Below are 18,391 nucleotides of genomic sequence, written 5' to 3' on the forward strand. Positions count from 1 at the left end.
TATTCCCACAATCTCCTGAGGCTGCAGAACACAGGAGGGAAGGGAATGGGTTAGGGATATCGCCACAATGCTCTGGGACAGCTGGGTATAGGAGGAGGCAGAAGGAAGTTGGGGATATTACCACAGTGCAGTGGGGCAGCTGAGCCAAGGAAGGGCAGGAGGTGGTTAGGTATGTTCCCACAATGCCCTGGAGCACCTAAGTAGAGGAGCCCAGCTGGGCCAGGACTCCTGGGTCCCTGCTCCTGCTCCCAGCAATACCTGATAGTGGGGGCATCGCTGGCACTGCCCCCTGTCTTGGCCTCCAGCTCGTGGGCGCTGAGGAACTGGTTGAGGTCACCATTCTCCATGTACTCGGTGATCATGCAGAGGGGGTCGTCCCGCACACACACGCCCAGCAGCCTCACGATGTTGGGGTCCTTCAGCCGTGACATGATCTTCACTTCTTTTAGGAAATCATTCCTGGGGTGGGGGAGGGTGGGAGCCAGGGCCTGTGAGTGCCACTACCCCACTTATGAGGGAACTGCTCCCATGCACTCATGACAGAGCATCCAGCATCCACCCTGACTGAACTCATGAGGCCCACACAAGTAGGACAGTGAATGCTTAAGGACAGCCCTCATCAGTGGCGATGTGTAGGGGGTGTATGGGGGTGCACCTGTACCGTCTGAGAGCGCTGGTGCGCCCCCTGACTCTCCATGCTCCCTGCTTAGGCAACGGGCAGGGAGGGCAGGTGGGAACGCAGGTGCCCCCCTTGCGAGCGCTGGCTGGGGAGTGTGAGTGCCGGATGTAGGCCGTGGCTGCTGCTGGAAGTACCATGGCCACTTTTGGGAGTGCCGTGACCGCTTTCAGGAGCAGCATGGCTGCCCACTGGTTGGTAAATTTGGCCACAGGGGGACTCCCCCACCCCCCCAGTTGGCGAGATTGGCTGCAGGGGGGATGCCCCCCACCCCAGTTGCTGACTGGTCACTGGGGGGGGGGGCGGGGCCCCCCCCCGACTAAGGTAGCACCAGTTGCCCATGGCCCTCGTGAACTGACAAATGAGCAGCTGTGACTGCACAACAAGTTCCACTGATGAGTTCACGGGGGAACCGATGTGACCACCTGAGGAACCTCCCTTGTGCACTCAAATGGAAGAACTGCAAATGCCTGAATCCCTACTCATGATCTCACAAGGAAATGATGCCATGAACTCATGAGAGAATAGTGATGACCATATCAGGATCCCTCTTACCCATGCAACTGGAAGAACTGTGAGTGCTTATGGACGGCCTTTGAGAACTCACACATGAGTAGCTCTGACTCCACAATGAGCTCTGTTGGTGAGCTCATGGAGGAACCATTGTGACCCCATGAGGAATCCCCTTGTACACTCAAATGGAAGAACTGTGAATGTGCACCAGGAACACTGCTGTAAATTTACAAGTGAATAGGGATGACTGTACCAGGATACCTCTTTCTTGTGCAAATACCATAATTTCTCACAAACTACATGCACATTTCCCTCCAAAATCTGCAACCCCCCAACACCTTAAATGTGGGGTGCATGCATTAAGCAGGGAAACTGATTTTCTGGGATAGAAGCCCCTTGCTTTGATTCTTTCCATACCATGGCTAACTCTGGTAATACCATTCAGGCAGTTGAGGGAGTCCATTGACTTAATGGCCCATTGTTCTTCACTCCAGAGGTATTAACACTGGGCTATCTTACCTTTTTAATGGTCTGAATGTGATACTAAGCAAGCTAAACTTTCTTAAAACAATTTGGCAGTCTACAAGCTCCTCTTGGGCTTTCCTTCTATTCCACAACTCTTTATCTCTTTTCAAAATCCTAGAGACAAATTCTCAGCAGCAGCTAGGCTTTCAGTTTGTGGTTAAGCAGGAAGGGAGGGTGAGGCCACTGAAGATAAGGCTCAGTCCCTACCCTCTGCAGCCAAAGCTCTGGAAAAACATTTTGTCTTCACCCTGCCTTGGAAAAATTAGGTGTGTCTTCTGGGCTAATAGTCAGCATGGATTCACCAAGGACAAGTTGTGTCTTATATCCATGGGGATGTTATATGTGAGATAATAAAGTAGATGAGTTTGTCTCTCTGAAGAAATCTGTTATGTGTTCAGTTGTGACTGTACAAGAAATACCAACGTGAAAGCCCCAGGAACATTTATGACCACACAAGAGTCTCCCTTGCTTGCTTCAATATGAGAATGATGACTCTGTGAACTCATAAATGAACACAAGAAGCTCTATCAGTAAATACATGAGGGAACCATTATGAAAATATAAGTAATCCTCTGGCTCACACAAGAGGAAGGAAGAGTCATCACTGTGTGATGAATCCCCTTGTGGATTCACAAGGGAACCAACATGACTTCACCAGAGACACCATCATGAACTCACGTGAGGGATAGCTGGGATGCCTGGATCTCTCCCTCTTGTACTCACAATACTGACTACACAAGGAACTCCCTCACTAGAGGCCAAACCACAAGCACCCAACATGTGCACTTACAAAGGAACAACCCATGGCTGTGAGGACTCTTGCCCGGTGCAGATTCCCAGTTGCTGCATGAGCTTGTCACATGTATCCAGATGGGGCTAGCCCCTGGGCACACAAGGATCTAGTTCATGTGATGGTTGTGCATCATCAGTACCTGCCTGAGCTTGCGCCCTCATGAAATCACCATCCCCTCTTGTGTGAGGGAAGGTCACTGGTTGCACTCTCCCAGTGCCATAAGATTATCTGTGTCCATAGAAGCACATCATTCTCGTGCCTTCACAGTGGAGTGTAGGCTATAGACATGACCAGAGACTGACAAACCACTCTGATGAGTACAGACAATGGACATAATGGAAACCTAAATTATGAATGACATGTGCTTAGGCTGATAAATAATCCCTAATCAATAAGCTTGCAGTTCAATTGCAAACAGCAGCTTCCCAGAATGGTGCTTTTCTTAAGGACATGGTCCCCAGGTAATTGGCATTGTCCAGGCCCACAGGAAAACTGGTTCAGTCCAGTTCCCAAAGTCTCAGTGAAACAAGAAATTTGAATAATACCAATCAGAATAGTTATCTAAATAATCTATGCATACTGTATTTACTCAAATCTAAGATGACCCCGAATGTAAGATGGCCCTACAATAATTCAATTCTATACATGGTAAATGTATACATTTGTTATAATTTTCCATGTATGCAATCTAATTACTGGAGGGGTCATCTTTAATTTATTCCTCCACCACCACTGCAGGAAAGGGCAGGCTTTGGGGAGGCAGGTGGTATGGAAAGGTCAAGTAGCTTGCCCCGTTTATTCCTGTCCCCCTGCCACCTCTGTCCCCCTGACTGCCCCCTCCATGGTCTGGACTGCCCCCTTCCCCCTCTGCTCCCCCTCCCCTAGCTTCTCTGATCCTTCCCTCTCCCCTCTCCTTCCCTTTCCTCTAGCTTCTTCTCCCCTCCCTCCCCCCCATCCTTGTTTCGCACTGGCACGTTCCATCCCTGTTCTAGTAGGCTGGAGCACTGAGCATGGCGCCAGCCCCACTTGTAGTAGCTGTGCAGACTGTGCACTACTGCTATGTGGCAAGCTGGGGCCATGCTTAGTGCCCCAGGCTCCAGTGTGGATGGAGTCTGCCAGTGAGGAACAAGGGTACCGAGGGAAGAGAGGCTGCATGAGCTGAGGGCAGAGAGGTAGGCAGCAGCTGTGTCCGTGACCCCAATTAGGGGTTGGAGACCAACCTGTATTAGCTGCCTGCCCACCCCTCCCCTCACCCCCCCCATGCTCCTATTCAATTCTAAGACGAGGGGCTTTCCTCCTATGTTACATGTGGCGGGGGACACTGTCTTAGAATTGAGTAAATATGGTAAATAATGGGTATAGACAGGAGGAGTATTTAGGAAGACCTCAGCAAATTCAAGGCAACCTGCTGCCAGATTGCATGCCAGCTGCCTTCTCCCTCTTGCATCTCCTCAGCTCCTGTAGTTGAGAATCTGCATTGTGCTGTTGCAGAGGGCTAGACAGGCACAGAGACAAGTGCTTATTCTTACACTTTGGGAAGTCATCAATAAAAGGTTGGGTTCTAGACCTTTCTCTTGCCTCTTTATCTGACTTGTCTGGTAGTGATGCCTCAGTGGCTAAGAGGAAATGAATGATCACTGGAGAATGTGAGTGTATCTTGATTTGGTGTAGAAAAAGGGTAATGAGTAAGGGAACTGTAACTGTCCCTGAATCCTACACCTAAACTTGCAAAGAAGTCCTGATCATAGGAGGGTTGTAGTCTTGTCTCTCAAAAAACTGAATGGTACTGGGTTTTTGGTAACTGGAGAGCCTGAGTTGGAATAAGCACTTCCCCGTGCAACAGGGCAGGGACATTTGTGTGGAGACCAGTATTCCCCGTGAGTTCACCATGGCATTCTTTGGGCAGTTTCAACTCTCAGGATCCCAGTATGGTCACCACGGCTCCCTTGTGAGTTCACAACAGTGTTCAGGATCCTAGTAGGGTCATCACTTTCCCCCCGTGAGTTCAAGACAGTGTTCAAGATCCTGGTAGGTAGGGTCACCACAGCTCCCTCGTGAGTTCACAACTATTCAGGATCCTGACAGGGCTACCACAGCTCCTTTGTTAGCCCTGTTCACTTGTGAGTTGGCACAACCAACCCCCCACTAATGCAATGGGGTCTTGCTGGATTCGTACAAGAGCCAGCCATGCCTCTCTGCTCTCTAGAGCACCTACCTGGCATTCTTGGTGGCATCAGAGCGCAGGATTTTCACAGCAACCAGCAGAGGGCGTCCTTTGCGCACATTGAAGGGGAACTCCAAGTTGAGCAGGTCCTGGGGACTCTCCACCTCGCACAAGTGGACCTGGGGTAGGGAGTATAGCAAAAAGCAATGGCCAATTAGCACAGGTCTGGGCTGGCCACACCCTAGATGACCAACCTGTGCCCAAGACTGAGTGCAACCTTCCCACTGTATTCTTCAGCCAACAAAGTAGCCCCCACCCTGGCCTTGGGATAGACGAGGGATGGGAAAGAAAGGAGAGAAGGAGAGAGATGGGAAAAGAGTCTGAGGAAGGGAATATGTCAACTCTGGAATGGAAAAAGTAAAGAAAGAATGAAGGCAGTAGAGAGATGGGTAGATAGAGGCATCACAGGAAAGACACAGGGAGATGGGAGGAAGAGATACTGGTCTGAGGAAGAGAGAACAGGGTTTAACAGAAGGTGGAAGAAAGAGGGAGAGACGGAAAGACAGAAGGAAAGAACAAACATAGAAAAGAATGAATGAAAGGAAAGAAACCAGGGAAGGAGAAACCCTGAATGACAGAGTGATGGGAAAATGAATGAAAAAGCCAAAGGAAGGGGGCAAAAGAGAACAAATGAATAGGGGGCAGGGAAGAATCAATGAAAAAAATGAACAAAGAAATGGACAGAAGAAATGTGAGGAACAAAGGATGAAAGTGTCATTGAAAGGATGAGCAGCAGGAGAGTGAAAATAGGATGAAAAAAATAGGATGAAAATAGGATGATAAATAGGATGATAATTATGGATCATCTCGGTAAGAAAAGAATGAATGAAAATACAAAGGAACAAGTGAAGCAACAATGACTGAGAGAAAAAATGAATGGGCCTAGAAATGAAGATTAAAAATGAATGAATGGAAAAAAGAATGAATGAAAAAGAAGGAAAACCCTGAATAGCTAATAAGTGGCAGATAAGAGTAACTGACTGAAAGATAGAATACATAAATTAATAACAGAAAATATATATATATTTATTCCATCACTTGTTTTCATTCATTTATTCATGCAGTAATTAATTCACACCTTCTTTATGCTTCAGTTATTCATCCATTCATTTATTGATGTGTTCTTGTAGTTGTTGTTTTTAACTTTTCATTCATCTGTGTAGCCATTTATTTTTTATTCATTCATTTATTTATTTGTTCATTATGTATTCTTTTATTCAGTCATCTGGGTACTCTACTTTTATTCTTTTATTCATTTGTTTATGTATTCATTTACTTTTTCATTCATGCATTCCTTATCTCATTTGTGTATTCATATATTTATGGTTTTTTGTTCATTTATTCCTTCCTTCATTTATCTATTCTTCCTTTCTACATGTATTTATTCTTGTATTAATTCATTTATGTATTGTTCAATTGACATGGTCTTTCACTGATATGTACATACATACATACATACATACATACATATATATATATATATGTGTGTAAGTGACAGATAAAAGGAACTGAATGAAAGATTGAATACCTAAATTAATAAAAGAAAAAATATATATAAGGTGAACATAGGGAAGGTAGGAATACATGAAAGAAAAAAGAATGGATACATGAAATGAGTGTACAGATGAAGGAATGGAAAGAAAGAAAAGAATGAGAGAACTAATGGAGAAGCACTAAAAAGATGAAGGGAAGAAGGAACAATTAAAAGGAAAAATTAAAGAGAAAACAATGAGAAGTGAAACGAAGGACTGAACAAGATTGATAAATGAATAAATGAAGGGGGGAAATGAAAAACCATAATAAATATATGAGTGAGAAAGTAACTGAGAACTAAGTGAAGAACAGACCAGGTACACAAAGGAACATACATTAGACTGTAGACAGGAATAAAGGGCTGAGGGAACCAGGAAAAGGAAGAAATGAATAAACAAAGGAATAAAGAAAATGTTGAAAGAACAAATAAAAAAATTATGAAAGAATGAATGAATGAAGCAATGAACAAAAGAGAATGAAGCAATGAATGAATGTGCAAAATAATAAAGAAAAGAATGAAAGAGCATAAGAATAAAAAAGAAACAAATGGATGAATGAATAAAAGAGTAAATAAAGGAGGTAATGAGAGAACAGATTAGGGACTGAATGAGTGATAAAACTTAGCAAGGTAATGAATAAAAAGGAACAAGTGAACATAAGGATGAGTGAATGAAAGAAAAAAATAAAGAATGAAAGAATAAAAAATAAACAAGTTAAAAAAGAATAAAAGAATGAAAAAGTGACTAAATAAATGAATGAAAAAATGAATAAAATGTAGGAATGAAATAAGTAGCAAAACAAATGAATAAACGAAAAAGCATATTAAAGAGTGAATAAATGGAATTACGAACAAAATGAATGAATGAATGAAGAAAAATAGATGAATGAAAAAGCACAGGAAAGAAAGAATGAACAAGTGAGTGAAGGAAAAAAAAGAAATTAAGGAGTGAATTAATACAAGAAAGAATGAACAAAAATGAATGAAAACAAATGAATAAAGATTAATGAAAAAGAATGAACGAAATGAAAGAATGAAAGAGCAAAAGAATGAACAAAAAGGAAAGAACGAAAGAATGAACTAACAAATGAATGAAAGAAAGTATGGAGTGAATAAATAGAAGGAAGAACATAAAAATAATGAATGAACAAACAACTGAACAAAAGAAGTTATAAATGAAAGAACAAACTAATGAACGAATGAAGGAATGAACAACATAATTAACGGAAAAATGAAAGAAGAGAATGAATGAACAAATGAGTAAAACAGTGAACATAGGAATAAGAGAATGAACACATGGATGATTGAAAGAGCAAATTAAGGAGTTAATGAAGGAAATGTACAAAAATATTGAATGAAAAAAGAGAAAAGAAAAAGAAAAAAGAAAATGACAGAACAAATGACTGAACAAACCTGCTAAGGAAAGAACAAATATACGAATGAATGAATAAATGAACACAAGAAAGGAACAACCAAGGAATGAAAGGAGAGCACAAACAGAAGAATGAATGAACAACTAAACAAACAGAAAAGAGAAAGAAAAGAGGAAAGAACAAAAATGGAAGGAAAAGAATGAAGGAAAGAAAGCACAGCAAATGGATCTGGATGGATGAAGAAATGTCTGAGCATGTGAAGGAAAAAGACAGGAGAGAGGGGACCAGGGAAGGGCTGGCAGGAGAAGGGTGAGGGGAGTCCATACCTCCCCAAACTGCCCCTCCCCAAGTTTCTCCTTGAAGCGGAGGCGGCCGCGGGGGAACTCAGCCAGGGCCACATCCTTGGCTGCCAGTGCGTCCACAGCCACAGCTGGCACGGCATAGGTGTTCCCTCCTGTCACCCCTTGCAGGTTGATGATGTCAGCTTCAGCGTAGTGTGGCACGTTGTTTGGCACTGGGGCCAGGGCTCCCGAAGAGTCCGGTTCCATGTAGTCGCTGCTGCAGGCTGGCAGGATGGGCAAGGAGACTACATTAGTGGGGACTGCTCTACCCCAGAGTTAGCTGCATCTTGATGTCAGAAAAAAGGAACCCTCTATGCTGTATATTTTGCATGGTTTTGTTCCCACAAAAAAATGGCTGGAAATGGGCGCATTATAAGCAAGAAATATGGTAAAAGCAGTTTCTGCCACTTACAGGGCAAATGTGAAAATACCATACTTTCTGACATACAACACAAACTTTTCCCCTCAAAACACAGCTGCTAAGGAAATTGGAGAGGACATTGTATGCTAGGTATGTGGTAAAAGTAGTTCCTGCAACTTACTGGGCAAAAGTGAAAATACCATATTTTTCAGACATACATGCACTTTTCCCCGCAAAAATCAGCAGCAGGAAATTGGAACATGCATTATATGTGAGGCGTACAGTAAGAGCATTTTCTGCCATTTACCGGACAAAAGTGAAAATGCTGTATTTTTCACACATCTGCACACATTTCTCTGCAAAAAACGAGCAGCAAAAAACTGAAGTGCTCATTATGTGAGGCATATGATAAGAACAGTTTCAGCCGCTTACTGGGCAAAAATGAAAATAACATATTTGTTACATGCTCATTCAAATTTACCCCACCTCCCGTAAACCAGCCGTAGGAAATCGGAGTGTGCATTATATGCAAAGAATATAGTAACAACAGGTTCTGCCACTTGCTGGGCAACAGTGAATACAAACTGTGCAGCGATTCGCAGGGAACAGAACAAGGAGCAGACCCAGGTCTCGCTGTTGCTACTTGGCTACTTGCTACAAGTCATTCCACCTTTCTAAAACAAGGTGCAGATTATATTCCAGCACATGTTGTATACAGGAAAATACAGTATAAAGTGTCATCACATCCTCCACGCCCCCATATTGAAGTCAGGGAAGGGATCCCTGTATACACAGAGGCCCCCACTCCAGAGATGGCTGCATCTCTGCACTGGCAAAAGACCCCTATATACACAGTAGCCATCCTGAGAGGGTTGCATTTTAACATAATATACCATATTTTCCTGTTTACCACACACCCACCAAATAAGACCCACACTTTGTTTTGGGGCAGACAATTAAGGGAAAAAATAGTTATGGCCACATAGGGCAGCTCATTCACCTTAGCTTCATAGATTGTAAGGCGGGAAGGGAGCTCAGAAGATCATTGGGTCCAGCTCCCTGCACCAAGCAGGAAAGATAACAGGACAGATAACTGGGGAATAACCTTCCCTTTCCTGCTTAGGCAAAAGTTATAGTTTTAACTTATTCATGCCTACACTATCAGTAGCTCATAGAGGCTCAACCAAAAACTGAACCTCTAGCTACTGCTGAAGACTAGACTCCATGGGTAGATCTAGGATTTTGAAAAGAGCTAGAAACAGCTTTCAGGGGTGTGAAAGAAGCAAAGAGAGAGTAGCTGCATTACAAATTCTTTAAAGAAAGGCTATCTTGATTAATGGAATGTGAAAATGATTAAATAGGAGAGCAGATCATTAACACCTGTGGAACAAAGAGCAATTAGCAGGATTCAAGTGGATGCTAATGAGCCACAAAGTGAATTGATTCCCTTAGCATTGCCTGAATAGAAATGCCACTGCTGCTATCCTGGGCAGAAAATCACCTTCCCCACTTAAGACGTACACATCAATTTGGGAACGCTAATTTCTTGGGGAAATGGGACCTGTGGCATGCGAGGAACTATGGTAATCCCGTACCCTGGTCCCGCCCATCAGCCAAAGCAAGACGCATTACGGGAGCGAGACAGGAAGGAAGCTGTGAGCCGGGGTCAGTTTGGAAGAGACAGGAAAAGTCAGAGTGGCAGAGGATGCCCCCTGGAGGGCAAGAGGGGGGCAGGAGATGCTGCCCAGCCCTGCATCCCAAGCAGGGCTCTCCTTACCATCAGTGTTGATTGGCTTAGCCGCCTCGGACAGCGGGCGAGCGAGCCCTCCCATTGGCTGGGCGTATGTGGCCAGGAAGAGCCGATAGGCCGGGTTGTTGAGCAGCAGAGCTGTCGGGAGAAGGGTGGGGGGTGGGAAGGGAGGGGGAAGGGACAGACAAATGGATGGATGAGAACAGACAGACGGACACAAGAGGGCCGGGGTACGGGGAGGGGGGCTAGCAGGACACGTCTCTCCCCTGGAAAACCCAAGAGACAGGGAGAGGGGGACAGGGATGTTCCTGACACACAAGGATGATGGTGGGAAGCCCTCCTCAGTTTGATGGGACCCAGGTGTCTGGGCTTCAAAACCCACAGACAAATGGATGGATGAGAACAGACAGACGGACACAAGAGGGCCGGGGTACGGGGAGGGGGGCTAGCAGGACACGTCTCTCCCCTGGAAAACCCAAGAGACAGGGAGAGGGGGACAGGGATGTTCCTGACACACAAGGATGATGGTGGGAAGCCCTCCTCAGTTTGATGGGACCCAGGTGTCTGGGCTTCAAAACCCATTCACCCCCTGCTGTAACCCACCACACTCTATGCCCCTTCCAGAGCTAAGAGACAACTCGGGAGTCCTGGCCCCCAGGTCTGTCTGCCATAATCCATCAGACCTTACTACCCCCCTAGAGCTGGGAGAGAACCCGGGCATCCTGGTCCCCAGCCCCCACTAGACCTTAATCCCCTAAACTGAGAAGAGAACTCAGGATTCCTGGCTCACAAATCCCGTCCCCCTTGCTCTTACCCACCACACCCCATTCCCGTCCCAGAGCTGAGGTCAGAACCCAGGCGCCCAGGCTCCCACCACCCCGACTACTCTAACCAAGCAGAGCCCGCCCCTTCCCAGAACCAGGAAGGCATTGCTCACTCTGGTGTGGGATGAGCACACAGGATGGAATGCAGGGGAGGGGCAAACACAGCGGGTTGGGGGAAGGGCTCCAACTGGTGGCCGAGTAGGTGGGGTGACCGGGCTGGGACCTTCCACCTCCCTGCCCATCCCACACTTCTTCCCAACTTTACTGCTTGGTATTGTCTTCCTCTGCCTCTGCCCCTTCTTTTCTCCACCTCAGCTCGTATCCCTTAATCTCTCTCCCTCCCATCCTTTTGCCCTCTACTCTGTATCCTGGCCTCTTTTCTTCTACCCCAAGCCCTTTCCCCACTTCTACCCGTATGTCTTTCCCCAGTTCCTGTCTCTCTCCAGCTCTGCTTATTCCTCCTTCTCTCCATCCACCCACCCATTTTTCTACTGGCCTATTCATCTTCTTGCTTAGCCATTCATCCTTCTAACCATACTCTCTCCATCCATCCATTCCCTTCATCCAGCTATCCATCCCGCCATTATTTCTTTGTCTGTCAATATACATCCATGCATTTGACACTCCGTGCTTCCATCTGTCCAGCCATTTGCCTGTTTGCCTATCTATCCCTTTGTTTCCTTGTCATGTGTCTGCCTATCAGTATAACTACATGACATTACCTGCAGAACATATCATATTGTCCATCCATCCATCCTCCACGACCCTTTCATTCATCTATCCATCCATCACTCCATCCATGAGTTCATTCATCTATTAATTTACCTATTAGTATATCTGTCTTTATATCCATCCGTCTGTTTGTCCATTCATTCTCCACGTGCCTCCTTCATCCATCCATCCATCCATCCATCCATCCATCCACTGTTCTCCAGCAACATGTCTCCATTTGCTTGTCCATCCCTCCATCTCTTTTGCTACCTCCCCTCCCATCATCTCACCATTACACCCAACCACATCCCAGATCCCAACCCAACCCACAGCTGAGTGACTCTCCACAATCTGGCCCCTACCCTGTGCACTCACCGGAGTTCTCAGTGCCATGGGGCAGGTCAGGCAGCTTCATGCGAGCACGGTTGGGCTCCTGGTACTCAGTCTCCCCAGACTGGATGCGTTCATAGCGGCTGGAATGGCGCTGGGAGCCCATTGTGTTGTTGATGACAATGGTGTCGCCAGGCACAGAAAGATGAACGGTCAGGTCATCATCAGAGATTCGTCGCTGAGCCTGCAGAGGATTCCAGAGAGATCATACTAGCACTGACTGTCATGTCCACCCCTAGGAGAGCTGGGAAGGATCCAAGAAGTCCTGACACCAGCACCATCTAACCCATGGGCTTCCAACAACCCATCCAGAACCAGAAGAGAACCCAGGCATCTTGCTCCCAGCTCCTCCCTTCTCTAGCCCACAAAACTGCACTACCCTCCCACAGCAGAGAGAAACCAGGAATGCCAGCACCTTTCACCCCTTAAGATATACAAGAACCTCTATCAGCAGCAAGGATCTCCCATTCCCACCCCAAAGCCTCTTCCCCCTCTGCCATCCCCTCTCACTTACTTTTCCCAGGATTTTTTTCCAGTATTGCCTCCAGAGGATGAGGAAGATGACAACCAGTAGGAGCAGGATGATGGCCACCAAGCAGCCAATCAGGATGGACGTGTTGCTGTTGTCATCCTTTGCAACTGGCTGGCTAGTTTTGGGGTTCCCTTGGACCTCCAGGTCTGAAATGGACAGAGAGACAGGGCTGAACTGGAGGCAGCCTCTCAGTGGGCATTAGGGAATTAGGCCATGTCCACTTCTTCCCTTGCCCTGTCCTATTCTGTGACTTACCCTGGCGGGTGAGGTTGGAGGTGGGTCTTGGTTCCCCATGCAATGTGGAGCCCAGGTCCTCCTGGACAGAGGAGGCTGCAGCCCCCCTACCTGAGGGTTGAGGAGGGACCACTGGGGGCCAACGGCTTGTTCCAGTAAGAGATGGGTCCTCTACCACTTCTGGGGAAAGAGCAGAAGTGGGTGAACGGACACTTAAATGCCTAATCTCTTGGAATAACAAATTAACCACCTAATGAGCCTCTTCGTGAACCAGAGAGAGAAAGAACAAGCTAGTCAGCTAATGAGCAAAGGAAATAACTAATTCCCTACTGAGAGAGATAACAAATGGAAGAGGTGGCAAAAGATTTAATATGCAAAGAATGAACAAATCCATTATGGAAGGAACTAATGAATGAACCTATTAATGAGCTAACTCATGAATGAATGACCTAACTAATGAACAAAGGACTAAGAAAAGAAAGAACTGATGAAAGAGACCAATCAATCCTCCAGCCAGTCAATGAAGTAACCAGCCAACCACTCACCAAAGGATACAGCACCCCAACTCCAAAACCAATCACACATCTAGTCACCCAACCAACTAATAACCATCTACTCTATATATTAACCATGCAACCAACCAACAAACTAACATCCCAGGTGTCCAAACCTTCAAAGAACCTACCAAAGAAACATATTAACCATACAACTGAGCAACCAATCATGCAACCACCAAGAAAAGACTCTTTTGCACTAACCAACCAATGAAAAAGCCAACCATCCATAATGAGTGAATGAATGTATAGGAGAATTAGCATATTTACTCACATACCCCACACACTTTTCCTCAAAATTTAGCCTTTCAAAATTGGGGGGGAGGGGGGGGTCTCTTTTAAGCAGGGAGACGGGTATTGTTTTTGATTCTTGCTCCACCCAAAGTTTCAAACCAGCTTCCCAACAGCAGCATGGCATTTCTATTCAGGTAGTGATGAGGGGGTCAACTGATGTAATGGCTCATTGCTCTTCACTCCACAACCATCTGTTCTATGTAATGGTCCTTATATTCCACAAATCCAATTAACCTTTCTTCCTGAAATGTTACTGTCTGCTAGCTCCTCTTGGTCTCTGTTGTATTCCTGTCACAGCCCTGCAGACTGTTTCTAGGCCTTTGTAAAACTACAGACCCACCTACACAGATCAGTTTTCAGCAGCAGCTACAGTTTCAGGGTTTGGTTGAGCAGGACATGGAGGATGAGTGAGCTAAAGGTAAAACTCTGTTCCTGCTCTGTTTAGCCATAACTCTGGAAAATTCTTTTTTGCTTCTTTCTGTATTTCCCAAAAACAAGGTGCCTGTCTTACTTGGTGATGTATAGCTGGTTTAACTACTAATGGGTAGAAAAAAGAGCTAATGAACACAAGAAGAAAAACTAAACAAAACCTAAGGTACAACAAACGAATTAATAAACCAAGGCGTCCTGAAAGAACAAATGAAAATTCCAGCCAATGAGCTAATAAATTAATGAATGAAGTAACAAACTTTTCAAGCCAATGAAAGTCCGGGAACATGAAGAAGATAGAACAGGGACGGGCAGTTACTTCAGCTGGAGGGCCACGTAATGAGTTTTGGTGAGTTGTTGCGGGCTCAGTTGCTACACAACACTTCACAGGAGTGGACGCAGGTAGTTTTATGGTGACAAGGGATGTTGAGACTGGGGAGGGCATCCAAGGGACCACACCTGAGAGGAAAGCAATTTCACTGAAGAGCATCCACTCATTGGAGAAGTAGAAATGGCACTGCAGGAAGTGCCCCAGGCGTCCCTCCAAGGGCACGGTGACAGAGCGGGCACTGGGGTCCTTGACATCCACTGCCAGCAGGTGAGTCACCAGTTCGGGATCCCAGGCAGTTTCAAGGTTCTGCTTGAACCTACAGTCCACCTGACGGAAAATGCTCACGCCCCGCGTGTGCATGTTATTGCAGTGGACCTGCAGAACAAGGAGAGAGGGAAGTTGGTACCACCACTCCCTATCCCCAGAGAGCTATACAGGACAATTACCATATTTACACACACAGCATTCACACCTTCCCCACAAAACTGGGGTGGGTTTCTTAAGCAGGGAAATTGCTTTTGGCCAAAACAGACATAGCCCACTTTGATTCCTGTTCCACTCAAAGTTTCAAACCAACTTCCCAGCAATAGCAGTGGTATTTGTATTCAGGCATCACCTAGGGAGTCAATTGATGTAATGGCTCATTGTTCTTCACAGATGTTAACAACTGTTTCTTCTATATACTGGTCTTAATGTTTCACTAATCAAGCTAACCTTTTTTTCCTGCAATTCCTAGGGCCCCCTATGCTGATACCTTCATGTAGGTGAAGGTCCGGAGACAGTCAAACTCAAACTCCATCTCCACATAGCCCATAGAGAAGGAGTCATTCTTCCACCCGATGTAGTCATAGCCTGGCCAGACCCGCAGCTCCTTGGTCCGAGTGAAATCATCCAGTCCCACCACACCATCTGCCAGTTGCCCAAGGCCCCCAAACTGAAGCCTGTAAGGGGGAGAGAGGCAGCACCATGAAGAGAGGCCACCAGCACCCAGTTTGGACACCACATTGGGGAGCTTTTCAGACATGGGGGGTGGGGGGGAGGATGGGCTCAGACACTTGTGTTCTAGCACCACTGAAAGGAGTTGGAAAGCACTGGGATGGGGTAAAAACACAGGTGCTGGAACCCACCAAATAAGCTGAGGGGTGCTTCCTATTCATGCATCTAGCCATAGGTCTGCCCATCCATCCATTCATCCCTCCACCTATTCCTCTTCAAATCTGACTGTTCATTCATCTATCAGTTCATCTTTGCATGCATCCCTCTGTATCCTTTTACTCAGATCTTAAGGTCCATCTATGAAGCTGTTCATCCTTTTATCAAAAGATTTCCTTCTCCACTCATCTGTCCACCCCTGATCACATGGAACTATACATTCATAGGATCAGCGAAAAGTAGGGCTGGACGGGACCTTGTGAGGTCATCTAGTCCAACCCGCTGCAGGATCATCCCTGAGTGAGCCATTCCCGCCCAGTGTCTCAGTGCTCTTGAAAACTGACAGAGGTAGATTCCTCAACCTCTCCTGGCAGCCTCTTCCATTGCATGACTGCCCTTAGTCAGAAAGTTCCTCCTCGTCTCAATCTTATATCTTCTGCTGTAGCTTGAGGCCATAGCTTCTAGTCCTGTCCCCTACAGCTACAAAGAGAATCCCATTTCTATCCTCTGTCATTGCCCTTCACGTCTTTGAAGTCTGTTATAAAATCCCGCCTCAGTCTTCTCTTCTCCAGACTAAATAATCATAATTCTTTCAGCCTTTCCTCGTAAGTCACATTCCCCAGGGCTCTAATCATTTTGGCCACTATTCACTGGGCTCTTTCCAGTCTTTCCAGAACTCCCTTGAAGTGTGTAGCTCAAAACTGGGCACAGGACTCCAGATAAGGCCTCACTACTGCATAATAGAGCAGAAGAAGCGTCTGCCATCTGTCCACTGATCTTCACATCCATCCATCCATCCATCCATCCCTTCAGCTATCTCTTTATCCATCCTGCATCAGATCTCCCTTCCATTTATCTGTGTGTTCATTTTCAGGTCTGTTTGTCCATCCATACAATCTGTCCATCCATTTTCCCATCCATTCATTGCTGCATCTACCTGACAGTTGGGGGCAGACGTGAAGAAGCATGGCACTAGCAGAGCTTCTTTTTATTGGGTCAAGTAGGCACCAACAGGGTGGTGAGATGGGGCACTGTAGAGGGGGTAGAGGAGGGTGGGATGGGGGGTTGAGGAAGGGAGCCAGCATGGGGCCACTGAGTGGGAGCTAGGGAGTGGGGGCCAGCACTCACTTACTTGCTGATGCTGAGGCCATCGTAGGTGGAGTCATTGAGATAAACAGGCTCTGGCTGGAGAGGCATAACTTGTCCCATGGGGGCGGTGTAGGACTGCAGTCCATCTGCAGGGGGAGACAGGGAACAATGCCCCTGAGTTCCCAGGATGGGAGGCAGTAGGGCAGAGAGGAGGAGAGGTAATGAGCACCCCAGAACCAGCTGGGGACTGAGGGGCATAGCAGGGGGGAAGGGGATGCCTCACTCTAGCTCCTCACCCCACCAAAGGTGGATATACAGCCCCATGCACAGGAAAGAGCAGGTGGGGATGGGCGTATGAGGGGACACTCACCCCGCCAGAGGCAGCCATACAGTTCCACACGCAGGCAGACGCTCATAACACGGTCTGCACGGGGATAGAAGCGGATGTAGCGGGCAATGATGGGTGGCCCAAGATCCTTCAGCACCACCTCATTTGTGTTAACGTTCCCAGAGATCACCTGGACAGGCAGTGAGGGGTTAACTGCATTGCAGGGCAGTGCCCTGCCCACCATTCTGGCTCCACCCCTCAAAAGGATATTTGCCTCACTCTCATAACATCATGGCCTTGTGATCTATCACATCACAGCTCAACATCATGTGACGCTCAATGTCTCCTTGCCCACCCGAGCTGACATCACTGTTGCCTGCTTGAGACATTATCAGTGCCTGTCCTGACATAATTTCCCTCTTGCTGCAACTTCACAGAGCCAGTGACACATAGCCCATGTGCTGATGGCAGCATGCTCATGGGATGTGATGTCACAGGTAGGTGGATGATGACGTCAAAAGGCTGTGATGTCCACAGGAGCAGCTGGAACATCACAGGGAGCCATGACATTTCAGGGGGCTTGAAGGCCATCATGATGTCAGCAGGGGGCTTTGATATCTCATGGCCTAGTGACATCAGAAACTGCTATGTCACTGGTCCTATGGAATCTCCTTTCCCTTCCACAGCTCCCATGACCTGCCCCGCCCCATTCCCCTGCCCCTCCCACTCAGCCCCTCCCTGCCCCATACAGTGACCCCACCTCTCTGGTACCTCATTGCCCCAGCGGTCACGCCAGGTCAGCCAACGGCGCCGGTCGCGACTGTAATGGAGGCGGTAGGCCCGGGCAAACTCCTTGCCGTGCCCACCGGCATGGCGGCCCTGGGTGCCCACTAACGTCAGGAAGTGCAGGCGCCGGAGGTCAACTTCCAGGAACTCAGCATCGTTGGGGTAGACTGGTCCCGCTGGGCACCAGGCCCCATCCCCGTCACTTGTATCCAGCCTGAGCCCATGTGAGATAGAGCGGAAGGAGAGGAGATATCTCGTGAGAGAGTTAGCCAGGGCACTACAATGGAGCTTCCCAGGAAAACCAGGGCTGGTTTGTTTTTGTAGGGTCCCCTTTAAAACCAGAGGGCTATTCTATAGCAGCAAAGTCCCTTGGGAAACCAGAGGGTCAGTCTGTGAGTGGAGGATCAAAGGCGTTTGTTACGGTCTCCATAAGTACCAGGTTTGCTATGGCAGGGTTTCTTATGAGAACCAGGGCCAAGCTATTACCATATTTTCTGGTGTACACATCCTTTCTCCCCTCAGATCAAGTCACCTCAAATGGTGTTGTGTGTCTTAAGCAAGAAATCTGATTTTTTCCCCTGGTCTGGAATAGAAGCAGCGGGGGATCCAGTGGGAGTCCAGTGGTGCAGTTGTACCCCGCTTCATTCCTG

The 18,391-nt window shown here is 47.0% G+C and overlaps 1 protein-coding gene across 4 annotated transcripts in view; it reads right to left on the reverse strand.

Moving 5' to 3' along the window:
- Nucleotides 1-44: 44 nt before the first annotated feature.
- DDR1 (discoidin domain receptor tyrosine kinase 1) overlaps nt 45-18,391 on the reverse strand; it is a 34,404-nt gene continuing 16,057 nt past the window's right edge. For 2 of the 4 annotated variants that reach the window (XM_006034897.3, XM_025216996.1), the window contains exons 4-15: nt 17,727-17,955; nt 16,998-17,145; nt 16,671-16,773; nt 15,141-15,327; nt 14,515-14,761; nt 12,800-12,958; nt 12,527-12,690; nt 11,998-12,196; nt 10,115-10,225; nt 7,962-8,200; nt 4,723-4,850; nt 45-459 (exon numbers count right to left, since the gene is read on the reverse strand). In XM_006034897.3, the coding sequence (XP_006034959.2) occupies nt 51-459; nt 4,723-4,850; nt 7,962-8,200; nt 10,115-10,225; nt 11,998-12,196; nt 12,527-12,690; nt 12,800-12,958; nt 14,515-14,761; nt 15,141-15,327; nt 16,671-16,773; nt 16,998-17,145; nt 17,727-17,955 (2,323 nt within the window). In that variant the 3' untranslated portion in view covers nt 45-50. Of the gene's footprint in view, nt 460-4,722; nt 4,851-7,961; nt 8,201-10,114; nt 10,226-11,997; nt 12,197-12,526; nt 12,691-12,799; nt 12,959-14,514; nt 14,762-15,140; nt 15,328-16,670; nt 16,774-16,997; nt 17,146-17,234; nt 17,582-17,726; nt 17,956-18,391 lie in introns of those variants that run through there. The other 2 variants (XM_025216997.1, XM_014525300.2) reach the window with 2 other exon arrangements.

Source organism: Alligator sinensis, unplaced genomic scaffold (assembly GCF_000455745.1).
Source record: "Alligator sinensis unplaced genomic scaffold, ASM45574v1 scaffold1378_1, whole genome shotgun sequence".
In the NCBI taxonomy this organism is placed as follows: Eukaryota; Metazoa; Chordata; order Crocodylia; family Alligatoridae; genus Alligator; species Alligator sinensis.